Source organism: Pezoporus occidentalis, unplaced genomic scaffold (assembly GCF_034315485.1).
Source record: "Pezoporus occidentalis ecotype Australia unplaced genomic scaffold, CSIRO_AGI_Poc_V1 ctg34, whole genome shotgun sequence".
Taxonomy (NCBI): Eukaryota; Metazoa; Chordata; class Aves; order Psittaciformes; family Psittacidae; genus Pezoporus; species Pezoporus occidentalis.
The window spans coordinates 2,915,833-2,929,543 of NW_026915376.1; the positions used below are offsets into that span (position 1 = coordinate 2,915,833).

At 38.7% G+C, this 13,711-nt stretch overlaps 1 protein-coding gene across 4 annotated transcripts in view; it reads right to left on the reverse strand.

The window, feature by feature from the left end:
- RMDN2 (regulator of microtubule dynamics 2) overlaps positions 1-13,711 on the reverse strand; it is a 48,919-nt gene that overhangs the window by 26,155 nt on the left and 9,053 nt on the right. For all 4 annotated transcript variants that reach the window (XR_009966812.1, XR_009966811.1, XM_062629545.1 and 1 more), the window contains one exon: positions 11,701-11,761. Coding sequence is in view for 2 of the 4 variants with exons in the window: in XM_062629545.1 (XP_062485529.1) it covers positions 11,701-11,761 (61 nt within the window). In the remaining 2 variants the exon portion in view is untranslated. The remainder of the gene's footprint in view (positions 1-11,700; positions 11,762-13,711) is intronic.

Here is a 13,711-nt window from a genome sequence, read left to right on the forward strand (position 1 = left end):
GCATGTTGTGACCAATGGGCACTGAACAAAATCTGGCTAATGGCACCGCTACTTCTGACAGTTAAAGCTGCAGGGGGAGCGCCTTTTGTGTGGGAATGAGCTGCAGCTGAGGGGAAAAGCAAGGGGTGGGGGTCAGGAAAGTTCAGGTATTTAGAAAGAGGGGGAAGGTACTGAAAACTTTATTAGGATTAAGTAACTCATGCAACATTTCCCTTATTCCCTTCACTCATTAAGTGCTAATCAGATAAACTCAGCATACCATAGCTAAACGGATTGCTGCTACAAAAGAAAACAATGAAAAGCGAACAAGCTAATCCAGCATCTTGCAGTATTTCCCTGTCTGTGCGTGACAAGAAAGAAGGCCTTAGTTTAAACTAGTTCAAAGAGAAACTTCTACTTACAGCTAAAATCTCTGGGGAGGGAAATCCCAATAAAACTTCCAACGCATGAAAACTAAGCTAACCTACCAATTTTAATTTTTTATTTTTTCAAGGAAAAAGTAAGAATGTCTTTCATGTCTTAGCATTTTTTTGTTGGTGGGGGGAGGTTGTTGGGTTTTTTTTTGGGGTGCATTTTGTTTGGTTTGTTGGGTTTTTTTTACTTCATACTTTTGAACTGGGCTAGACAGGCAAGTGACATAAATCAACTATTTAATTTTTGGACTTCTATGGCACTTCAGAGAGTCATTCCATTTTTTAAAAAAGGGTGGGTTAGCTTGTGTTTTGGTTTTGGGTTGTTTTTTCTGGTAGGTTGTTTTGTGTTTTGCTGTTGGTTTTTTTTTGGTTTGTTTTATTTCCCCCCCCTCCCCCCCCCAAAAAAAGACTTCTTAGGCCCTTTAAATAATTTTCAAGGACCTGAAAAACAAAGCAAACTTTATTTTCACTGATGCAAAGGGTAACATTAACCTTAGAATGGTCTGGATTGGAAGGGGCCCTAAAGCTCACCCGGCTCCGACGCCTCTGCCACAGGCAGGACACCTTCCACTAGACCAGGTTGTGCCAAGCCCTACCCAACCTGGCCTTGAACACTGCCAGGGATGGGGCAACCACAGCTTCTCTGGGCAACCTGTGCCAGCGCCTCAGCAACCTCACAGAGAAGCAAACGAGGAAGGCGCTAAGTGCAAATACTAGCTGTTGGCTGGTTCAACCCCGACACCCGTTCCGAGGCTCAGGTCTCCGCGAGCGCCGCCGCTGTGCTGCGCCGGGCATGCTCATGCTCCCCGCTCCGTTGTCACCTGCCCCACCTCGTGGTGACACAGGAACACGGCAGCAGGCAGCCACAGCACAGGGCCCTCTCGCAGCTCGGCTACATCCTCACCTTGCGCCCTACTGTAAAAATTGGGGGGTGTGAATTAAAAGATAATCGCACAATAACGCTCAAATTCCCCGTGAAACTGATAAACTGCGCATATCCTTTGTTAGAGCAATGGATCCTAGTTTTCCTCGCCACCGCTGCTTGCCCTACACCCTTCAAACTGCAAGATTAAAATACCACTTACAGTACCTTCACAGAGAAAATAAAGAGAAAATTATACCAACTAAGTGCTGCAAGGAAGTGGCATAGCTGCTGAGCTAGTGCTGCTCCTGGGTAATGTGAAAAACCAGCTGCAGACATGTTCATCTAAATAAACATAACGATCATAACCTCATTAGACAGGCACGGTATTTCTGTTAACATTAAAAAAGTATTAACAGGTGTAAGGAAAGTTACTGAAAACAGTGTAGAAGCATACAGATTAATCATCCACAATTAATATTCCTTTTCTAAGCACAAACACAACCAAACTAACTCTAATAAGTCAGTACCACATCCCTTTGCTGCAAACGATGTCACTGAAACTCAGAAGAAACTGTAGTTGACAGAGGTGGACGCAGAGTGCTTATGTAGCCCTCATACAGAGGGATCCAAATCAAGATGAATTAACAATTTCCCTTCTGGTGTTTTAGAACTGTTATACATATTCAGACAAGGTAAAACTGCAAGGGACATACCTTGCTTGCTGCAAAAGGAAGAACAGCAGGTTGATCCAGTGAGTTTTGTTAAGCACGTTTGCAGGCAACCTGAATTTTAGTACCAAAAATGCAGGAGATGCTACCAGCACTTAGAGTCTGGCAACCACAGTTTATTCCATACGAGATGGATTTAGAGGAAGATTTAAAGTCTCAAATAAAGATTGAGCCACATTAGGAGACTCAAATACGAGTTTTACCTTTTCCCTAATAAATTTCATAGGCCCAAAATCAGAAATAGCATGCATCTTCTCAGGCTTGTTCCTCCCTCTTCTACATCCCCTTCCATGTATCCCAACTTCAGAAACCCCTATTATTTCATGTAGACTTTGGAAATGTGTAGGTACAGGGCTTACACTTGGAATTCTAGGTCTTTCTCTTTTAGCAGCCTATTATGGACAAAATTTTTCTTAATTGTAATTGCTAAAACTTCTGTGAATGGGATGAGTTTGTGATATTTACTAAAATAAAATAATTTAATTAATATATTTCATACCTCTTTCACTCCCTCCTCTTCACCCAAGACACGTCTGACATACAAGGCGGTCTGAGTAAGGGCTAATGTGTGGGTAGCACACAAGAGGTTCAGTGAAAAAAAGTTCATTCCCATTCCAGATCTAAATGTGTTCCTTCGTCACCCCATCTCTGCACAGCTCAGAGTCCTGCGCATCCCACCTTATTTCTTAGCTGACGACTCTCTCCCTTACCAGTTTCACACACTTATGAATTCTGACAGTCTGTAACGGAGCCAGACCCTTGGGCTTTCTTTATAACCTGACTTCATGTGACACCAATTGCCACATAAGCAGATTTTGCAACTTCTGTGACAATTTATGATCACTGTTGCATTAACCTTTGAGAGATCACAGTTTTCAAATTTTTCTGTCATTTTTCTACCACGGCCTTTAATCTATAAAAATGCATCCGATACTAAATTTCCATGGAAAAGATAAGGCATTAGTTTGATATAATTTTCTTCGTGGTGGTGAGGGTATGGAAGCAGTGGCTAAGAATGTGAAAGACTGCCAACATACAAGTTAAAATGTGCCTAGGTGCAAAGTGAGTCTTTAGGTGGGGTTTTGTTCATGTTTTTTGGAAATTCTTTGTTTGGATTTTATTTTCTTTCCTTTTTCTTCTTCTTGGAATACAACCGAGTCTACTTTGTAGAAACTGGCAGAAATATAGTTTTTATATTAAAAATTCACCAGAGCACTGAAGCTGACCTCCAGGCAAACATCAGATGTAGCACACACTTGTACAGGTGATGCTTGCAAAAATATGGAAACAATTCCATGCACTAGTTTAAAAAAAAGACATCTAAGAATTGTCTCAATAACTTATTGCAACATACACAATATACCATGCGAAGAAAAAATGCTGCTGTTCATGCATATCCACAGAAGTTCACCAGTAGAACATGTGGATGCCATTTCTGTGGAACCTGCAACTGTGTTAAATTTCTGAGTTCCAGAAATTTAACTTTTATTTTTAAAACAGACATCTTTAGTGCAAATACAATCCTGAAGAAATTAGCAGAACACAGTCTTCACAAATGTGGAAACAGAGTAAACCAACAGCTTTCAGGGAAAGTAACACAACAGTTGCTGTTGATGAAAAAGCAATAGGGGTCTTTAAGTTGCCAGCATTACTTCCTCTGTGACCGTTCTGGCAAAAACCTTGCAGCAAATTGATCTTTCCACATATCAAACCTACCTCCTTTTGAATGCTGCAGCATTTCACCAACGTACTGCTATTTCAAGAACCTTTTTCGAGAGGATGCATCATACTCCTCCTCACAGGCTGGACTACAGACCTGAGCCCAGTTCCTGGTGAAGGGCTACTACCATACCAGTGCCAGCATCTACTATCTCCCGTCAGTGGGGAGGGAGACACACCAAGAAGAAAGATCAGCAGATGGAGAACTTGGAGAAGGAACCACAAATACCTCGAGGCATTGCAACAACACTTCTGAACTGAAATGTTCCATTGACCTGATCCGTGGAAAACAACACAAAAACAAAACAAAACAATCCAACTCCCTACTAGATTGTGATTAAGCGACTTTTAACAGATATAATCATTAATCCCAGCAACTGCACAGCCCTAATGCATGACCTTCCACCATTCTGTCATTTAAATGGCCTAACCAGAAATACACAGAAGCTATGCATCCCTCTGATCCTCTTAATAGAGAACAAGCTACAGCTTTTCAGAAATGGCTTCTGAATTTGCCCTTCTGCATTAAAAATTTTGAATTATTCTTGTAAGTAATTTAAAGCTTATTAAGATCGAGCATAATTAACAACACATTGCTGTAAACTTTTCTGGTCTCCCCATGAATCAAATACAGGGCAAATAACTACTAACCTGAAACTTTGTTATATCAAGTTTTGATTGAAAGTATTTTTGCACAAGGTATCAACTCCTGAAAAACAAGACTGTATGACAGAAACAGATGCCTGTGGCTTGTAAATTGTCTCTCTTTTCTAAATCTAAATAAGGGATAAGAGCAGAGGGTTACAAGTATTTAGTTAGAAAACTGCATTTAAAAGTTGTCAGTAGTATGATAATATCCTACAACATAATCTACAATTTTAAAGGGTTTTATTTCACTAGAAACTTACTCTTATACCATTGCACCCTACAAATCTGACAAATTATGTATTCTAATTCTGCCACTGAGATTACATGATGTTCGCTTTTTGTGGGAAGTTTGTCAAATCCTTTTGCATGTACATGCCACCTAATAGGAAAGTTCTTTGATAAGAACTATGTTTTTTCTGTTTCTGCAAAATAACCAAGTTATATGGATTTAAGAATTTGACTTTATCATGCTATATCAGGGTAGTAATCTCTTAATCTTAAAATGAATCCATTGATTGAATTCTAGGAGAATCTTAATCCAAGTTGGGTCAAAACAGCAGTAGACTTTATTAGGAACCATCTTCTAACCAATTCTTTATCCTATTATGAGTGAGTTTACAATCTTTTATTCTGAAGACACACAATTTCGAAGTTTCTACATTTCTGAATACTTTGTGCAGAAACACAATTCCTACACTCCTGTATACTTTGTATCTCTCAAGTAATATAAAACACCTTCTGGCTAGGTACTCCACTGTTACAGACAAGCCTCTCAATATCTTTGCAAGCTCCATCTAGACTTTCTCACTGAAATACATTCTACCTGGGACTATCACTTCTTTCATTTTTTTTTGTATATAGATTACAGCAAGTCCACTCAGAAGTTTACGTCATCCTAGAAAGTCAAAGATTCCCCAAACATCAGTTCTAGCCCAGGCACAAGCTCAGCACAAAATTATATGTGAACGTAAGGATCAACATTTTGAATGAGTCCTGGAATTGAATAATAAATCTCTACAACTATAGCTAATATGATTTCTATCATTATATCCATCTCCATTTTCTGGTTTACTAATACAAGTCTGTCAAAACACCCAAGTAAGTGGCAATTATTCAATGAAGCCAATTCATTCTCGTTCCCTCTCTGTAAGAGACTTGTCAGCTCTGTAACTCGCTTGCATGGACAACCCTCAGCATGCAAAACTTGTTTCTGCACTTCTGTGTAACCCACATACACACAGCAGAGAAGAGTCTTGGAGCAGCTGTGGTTCAGGGGTGTCTTCACTTAAAATTAGTAGGTTTTCACTTGATAACTGCACTCCAATCCAAATAAAACACGTGCTATTGTTGTTCAAGACCAGGTTGGATGGGACTTTCAGCAACCTGGTCTAGTGGAAGGTGTCCCTGCCTGTGGCAGAGGGGTTGGAACTGGATGAGGTCCCTTCCAACCCAAACCATTCTATAATTCTATACAAATCCTACCAGCAGATAAATTCTATAGAGTAACCCAAACTTAATGGCAGCACTAAATTTGCTTTTGGCAAACAAACCAAAGCTCAGTGTAAAGAATGATCTTTCTAAGTAAATGTCATGAACACTGGGCACATCTAGTAACCTTTTATTCTTTGCAAATCTCTAAAAATAATTTAAATGTGACTGTTCAGTTTTAAATAAAAGTACTATTAACATAGCTCTACATTTTGTGCTTTCTGTAATTGTAAAGTGATGCTGTCCAAAGCAACTGTAGCACCGAATTCTTTGCATAGCACTTCCAATTAATATTTGGATGATAAAGATGTGAGGATTCACAGCCATCATTTGGGAATCACTGACCCACAGAACAATTTTGTCTGAGGCTTGGGAAAAACAAGACAACCTGCAACTGGCTGGCACTAAGTTTTGCCAGCAAGTTCCTTCACAACTTGAGTAACTGACACCAGCTGAACAAAGGAACAATTCACTTCAAATATCTATTCTGCCTCTCTTTACAGCGGTCATAGAACTAATAAAAGGTTACAGCTATGTTTTTCCTTTCTAGTGTTTCCATTTTCTTCAGTTTTTGAGAGATCACCATTCAAAAAAGCTGAAGGTTTTTCAATCTCATTGGCAACTACATATTAAATATGAGTGCATCTTCATAAATCTGGATTCAGAGAAGAAAATTATTCACAGCTGCACAAGTTTATTACCAAAACAGACTGACTACTTCAAGGTATTTTGCTCTCTTTCTGCATATCTTTTGACAAATTTAATTTGAGGATGAATATTGATTACTTGTCAGTATTCAGACTGGTAATCTGGCCAGCTTTATTGTTGATTTATTTTATAATACAGGTTTACAAAAAAAGAAAAAAAAAAAAAAAATCAGCAATCTACTAAGAAGATACATGGCAATTTTTTTGTTCTTAACCAATGTAAATATGAAAAGTAAAGTGAGAGAGCTGAACTCTGGGCATACATTAGCAAGGGTTTGCTCATGAGACCATTCCATGAAATTCTCCTGGTGAAGACAAAAGATACATCCTATTTCCCAGGCAGCTTACAGCAGTTTCATAAAGCAGGAAGAACACTACTCTGGAAAAGGGATGTTTTTGCCAGTATAACTCATCCACACTAAGGCTTTACTGGAACAGTTATGTCAGTCAGGGTGTGTGATAAACAGAACTTTCAAGCAGCGGGGATAAGCTTCCAAAAGAAACTTTCAGAGGTCTATAGCCTTAAATCCTTGCTTGACATGCACGCCACGTGCATTTATAATGAAGAAAACAAAACCATTAAAAAGGGCCATGTTCTAAAATGTTATATAGAAGAATTAAGAGACAATATTAAAAAACATAGCAACAAATGACCCTTTTTGATGCAGAGGAAAGGCAGGAATTAATTTTAAAGACCAATTCAGCTCCAGTGAGGTATTCTCTATTGACAAAAAAATTCAAAAGTAATTGAGTCTAAAAGTGAAAATAAGAGCATATGGCTAAGCCGTGGATATTGGAGAGGTGTATCCAAATATCTATAGATATCTATCTCAGAACTGGATGGCATATTTAAAGGTATATAAAAATGCTAAATACAAATTAAGTTGCAACTTTCAAGACACATATGAAGCAATAAGAGGCTGTATAAATAAAGCAGAAGGAAAAGAAACAAATGAAAGTACAGAGCAATTAGCAGTGAGCAAATCATGACAAAAGCTGAAACCAACAAGGCTGAATTCAACTTCTTCTTTGTTTATATTGCCTCTACCCCCAAGGGTTAACTGTAAGTAGAGAGCAAGGAACAGGCCCAGGAAAAGAACAGGCATATCATTTAATCCTCACTCATTCAGCAAGCTATAATATATTTAATAGCTGAAGAGAACATTAGAAGTAATGTATTAGTGGACAATATAGATAGCAGCTATATCAAACATGAGTTAAAACCTCAGTTGTGCTGTTAGGAAATATCAAAACCCCTAAGAAATAAGAAAGTGAAGGTTAGAAAGAAATCAACCAAAGCTTTCCTTAGTCAAGGTCAGAAAGCCAGTTTCCTCACCAGTAACTGATAGACAATGAGATAACCTTTTATGAAAAATGAGAAAACTGCCTAAAAAAAACAGATGGGTTTATCTTAGGCTAAGCTTATTTACCTTATACAACCTAAAAAAATGTTATGTTAGTAGTGAGATGAAGAGGAGGGATGTTGGTCTGAGACAGGATTGCTTTCATACTGAGCTTCTCATCTATGTATCTGACCTCCTATTACAGTCAGTGGAGACCCTATTCAATTCACAGTATCCCTGCCTACACACTGATGCCTACTGGCACTGGAAATAGGCCAGGGCTTCTTCCAGTTGCTGGCCTGGAAGGGTACAAACCCCCAAAGGTCCTGTGTGATATCTGCCATGCCACACAAATATCCTGGCACTTCAAATGGCGCATATTGCCTATCTACTCTCCATTCCCTGAAAGTGAAGGACAAGTCCCTCGCCCACACATACAATGGAGACACTACATTTAGGTGTCAATCTGCAATTGGGTACTGCCCTTCATCTCTGATCTTGGGTGAGACTGGTATTTCATTCTTCTGTAAGTGACTGCCTGCTTGTGATCCTAGTATTTTAGTATAAATATTTATAATGTTTTTCTTTTAAGTTTTGTTTTCTATCTTATTGTCCTTGCACACTATGTATTTCACATTATTTTCACATATTATTTCTTCATACCTTAATTGTATTGCACTGTTTGCTGTTCACAAACAGAAACGTTGTGCAATATCTACTTATGAGGTTTGGCAACCTGTTTGTATACAACTTAGCACAGGTTCTACAGGGAACATTCACTGAAATCTTCTTTCCTGTTCATGGGGATTAACATGTAAAATAGAGTTCAGGAAGATAAATTTGCATTAGCCAGGCTCAAACAATCCAGATCTGACATACAGCTGACTACCAAGATGTAGAAAATGGGCAATGCAGAAAGCCTCAGCAGAAACGAAAAAGGCAAATATGACTGCTATCTACAAAAAAAGGAAAGGAAAGGACAGGGGTTACAGACAAAACAGCCTAACCATTCCAGGGTGAATTATTCTGTTAAGTGCAGAAGCATACAAAAGAGTTAACATAAGTTTGTGGAAACAAACAGCATCAAACAAAAGTATTTTTCTTCTCTGACAAAATGAGCAAGCCTGGAATATTAGAGGAATGCAACAAATGGGGTATAGCTTGACCATTATGTTGTCTCTAACTCTGTTCTACCCAATGTGCTTCAAAATCTAACTGTGGAAATACTGTTTAGATTAAATCACCTGTAGAGATGGTTGCAGAACCAGGCTCCTGTGAATCTGAGCATCATTATATGTGTTCCATGAAGTTTTGTGCTGGGTCTGTTAGCTTCTAGTAATTACATTAATGAAGTAAATGATTTCAAAATCCCACCTAACAACAAAACACTTCTAAAATAAAACTGCCATCTGAGAGATAATGCAAGCATTTACGAACCTAGATGACCTCAGTAAATGTTAGAAATAGTCTGCACTCAACATGAAACCAATGAAACGTGTATAAAGTACTCTACGCCAAGGAAGAAAATAGAAATGTACAGTTATAAAGCAAGTCAATCTGGTTAACCAGCAGCACAGCAGAAAAGGATCCACTGGGACCACAAACTGAGCAACAGTTGGTGGGCTAGACAAAAAACATACAAATGTCTGGATCGTGGAAGTCCATTGTGCCCAGTATTCACAGCCTCAGTGCAGCATGAACAGTATGGGGCATTACACTCGAGAAATCATGCATCAAGAAAGACTTCAGAAAAGACAGACATGCAGATAAAATATTCAGAAAAAAAATTATACCAAGCTATTCAAATCTGTGGAGTCCATCTACAGTTAGAAAGCCACCAGTTAGTGGTGATAAAACCCTCTCATTCACTTGCAGACCCAGATGCAGTTTTCATCCCAGAAAAAGGACTGTAAACCACACAGAAATCCATTGCCTGTTATAAAAAGCAGTAGCTTACAAAACATAAGATTTTCCTCTTTAACCTCTCAAACAGGCTTTCCTGAGCTAACCTCTGGAACACATCTCCTTACACTCATAATTCTTCCTTTGCTAGATGTGCCTGCCAGTACAGGATCTTGCATCTGAAGTCCAGCAGACCACCTACATCTCCCTGAACAATATGTAATGTTTTATCACTGTAGTTTCTGCCAGTGAAATATTTATGCTAGGAGATTTTGTCAGTCTCATGGGCTGGAAAGGAGGGACAGGACTTGTGCTTGCATATGCTTTTGTGGTTGTTTATACATAGCTTTAGCTGAGAGGGGTACACCAGCATTACCCTGAAGAAGTGACCTTGGCTGCGGTCAAACAGCAGACATGGCTGTAAACCGCTTTCAGCAGGTGTTCAAGCTATGGGGTTCAAATCACCTTACACTCAGTAGTGACACTCAGGTGCTCCTCTTCTTTGGTTCTGCTGGCAGAGGGCAAACTCCAGCAGACAGGAATTAACAAACAGCTGGGGAAGGCCAAAAGAAAATTCTCCTATCTTAAACTGCCAGATTATAGCCACATGGAGCCTAAGCTTCACCTACAGGCAGGCATCATCATTACTTCCAAGACATGGGAAAGAGCAAATGGAAATACATCTGTGGCAGTGAAGCTTAGCCAAGATTCCCACAGCACTCCAGTTCTAGCATGTCACTGTTACAAAGCAGGTGTTTAGATCACTAGTTGTTATAAACAGAAAGATAAAAAAGAATCAGAAATATGGCAACGCTCACAGGAACACAGTCTGGAACAATAACATGGCCATTCTTGAAGTTTAGGAAAGAGAGACCAAGTCAGAGAGGCACCTAATGAAACAAAAACATCTGTGTCAAACTATCTAAATCTTGAGATAGCTGACATGTGCTCCCTTTATTGGCAATGGAGATGTTGTCAACTGAACCTCAGGAGATACTCATCTCATCCTAATGCAGATGGCTAAAATGGACTCAGGTGAACTACACTCCAGAAAAGGCTGCTTCTTTTTAGATTGTGAAGTGAGCTTGGGATAAAAGGATTTGGTTTAGATATGTAAAAGTTAAGTGAAATCCTACCCTACATGTGTAATGACAAAATTAATGAAGAACATGGAAATAAAAATGGGAAAACTAGCAATATTAGAAATCAGGAGCTCAATAAAATTGATTAATAAAGTAAAACAGAGAAATGATCTACTAGAACTCAGCAGAATTATCTTTTACCTGATAATGTTGATACAATAAAAAAATATTTACATTTGCGAAGAGTCTGTTATTCCTAGCAAGATCTACAAAATTAATCTGACTGCCAAGCTTGAAGAAAAATGATTTGGTAAAACAAAAAATTGAGAAGTTAATTCAAACTTCCATAGCCCCCTCATTGCCTATTTTTAATCTAAAATCTAAATTAGAATTTAGGTTATTATAAAGAAAGGATAAAATACGAGGTCAAATGTCATTATTTTGCCAAGTGTTGAAAGAGAAGGCAAATGAAAAACTATGGCTTCTCTGAGCAATAATATATTGTTTTAGGCAAATACTCCCTTCTACTTTCCATGGTACATACTGAAGTATGGTGATTGAGTTTTCATATGCCATAGTAAACGCTTCACAAAATACTTCAATGAAATTTTTAGCTGTGACTGATAATTGAGTTCCATATAACTATGAATACTATTAGTGAATCATTTATGAAATTTACGTCAAATTGCAGTATGATAAATGTAACTCGCTGCGAGCGCTGTTTAGAGCCAAAGACAGCTGGGATTTTTTGTTGGATCTGATATAGACAGACAAGTCGGCAAAAGGTACACTTTTTCAAACTTACCACTGGTGACTCTCAGCACTCCTGCCATCCAGCTGTACAGCCTTTTCAGCTTTAATCTTTCCTGTAAATGGAATACAATACATTAAAGGGTTTATTGCACTTTTCTGTGGTTTATGCAACTCCCAATAATGAAGCAACCTCATGTACTCTAGCTGCAAAGAAGAAATTGCTTTCCATTCTTCTAAACATTTAACTGGATGATGTTACATCCTGGCTTTACACCATTTATAGCCGTATGTAAATATGTGTGCATATATATGTATGTATACATATATATGTATGTATATATACACATATATATGGGTGTGATTTTATTTTTTTCTCTTAAAATCCAGTTTAGATGAGGCTAAATCAGGAAAGATTGGACTAGACTGCCAAAGGAGGCCGTGCTGTGTATAAGACTGAAGACCCCTTAAAAGCAGGTTAAAGAAGCACCTGTCAGAAGAGCAAGTAAAGCTGTTTCCTATCTTGGGTACAGGAATGAACTAGTTGCAGTTCCTTTCTAGCACAAAGGCTTCCATTTAGCTCCACTTTTAACTGAATAAAGATGACAGTCAGTGATTTGATCAAACCCACGCTCCCAGTAGTAAGTTCAGATGAGATGCTTTGCTGTTTGCAGTCTCAGCTGCAACCAATTACACCACACTGACATTTCTGTATTGCAAGTTAACTTCATCAAAACAAAGAACAGCATACATAGGCCCCCAACTCCCTGGAATGAGAAAACTCACGAAACTACTGCCAGCTCCCCCACAGTCTCAATCCCTCTACACTACTTCCAAAAGCTGAGATGAAAAAGGCTGCTGCCACCCACCATTTCATGAGAAAGAGCTTAACTAGGCTGATTACTCAACACCTAAGACCCAATTTCATTCCACCATTCTTTATCTCTCCCTGTCTTTTGCCATGCCACTATCTTTCATCAGCTGAAGCTACATACAGTCACTGGTAGATGCAAAGGATCCAACAACAGAGTTTACTGTTGTAATTTAGTCCATCCCCACTGTACTTCATGATTTCCATACAAATAAGCCAAATACTAAAGCAAAGCCAGGATCAATTAAATAGCTAAGACAGTGCAAGTCTTCATGAGTATTCAGATGACACAATTATAGGGACAAGGACCTTGGACAAGCTGTGGGTGGCAATGGAATACGTAATCGCAGCACAAAGGTATGACACTGCCTTTCAGGTTTACAAAGGGCAGCCAAAAGTGCTTTGTCAGTGATGTTGTCACTGCTAATAGAACAAGAAGTAGAAAACAGTAAAAAAGTCACAAAATAAGAACTAAAACTTGGAATACACTTGGAAAACATGAATTTGGTTCAAAAAAAAAGGAGAGGCAATGAAGAAATAAAGGAGACAGAGAAGTATTCCCAGATACAGGCAAAAGGGATTATTTTAAGAATGGTGCGTTGGCTGGAGGAAAGTGACACACGTAGAAAAGAAACAGGTTTTACCGTAATAAAGAGAAGGCCCAAAACAAAAAAGGGAAATGTAAACTATTCCTCTGGTGAATGCGCATCCAGATAGTGAAAGAAAGATCAATGTTTTTAGGAGCAGCAAAGGACTGCAAAGAAGAAAATCATGACCTTGTAGAGGTTAAGCTGTCAAGCAGGACACACAGGGAGAGATGCCTGGAAGCAACATCAACTGTCACACATGACTTCTGTTTCTGGTCAACAGTTTTTCCAGATTCCTAAAGTATTATCACCACCATCACCACAAGAAAAGGCTGCTGATATGCAGGAGTGCTCTGTTACCACAGGAAAACAGGAAAACAAACCCCGAGTTTCCTGTGGAATTTATTTATTCCTCTTGCTCTCCCAAAGATGCAATTAAGAAGTTATGCTGACAGTGTCTTTTTTTTTTTTTTAACATCCTGTATCCATCCAATTCTCAACACAATACAGGATTTTAAGGATCATCCAGAGTGAACAGTATGTGATTAGGACCCACAATACTTCTCCTTCACTGACTCTGGATCTCTCCAATGGACTGAAGTTGTATA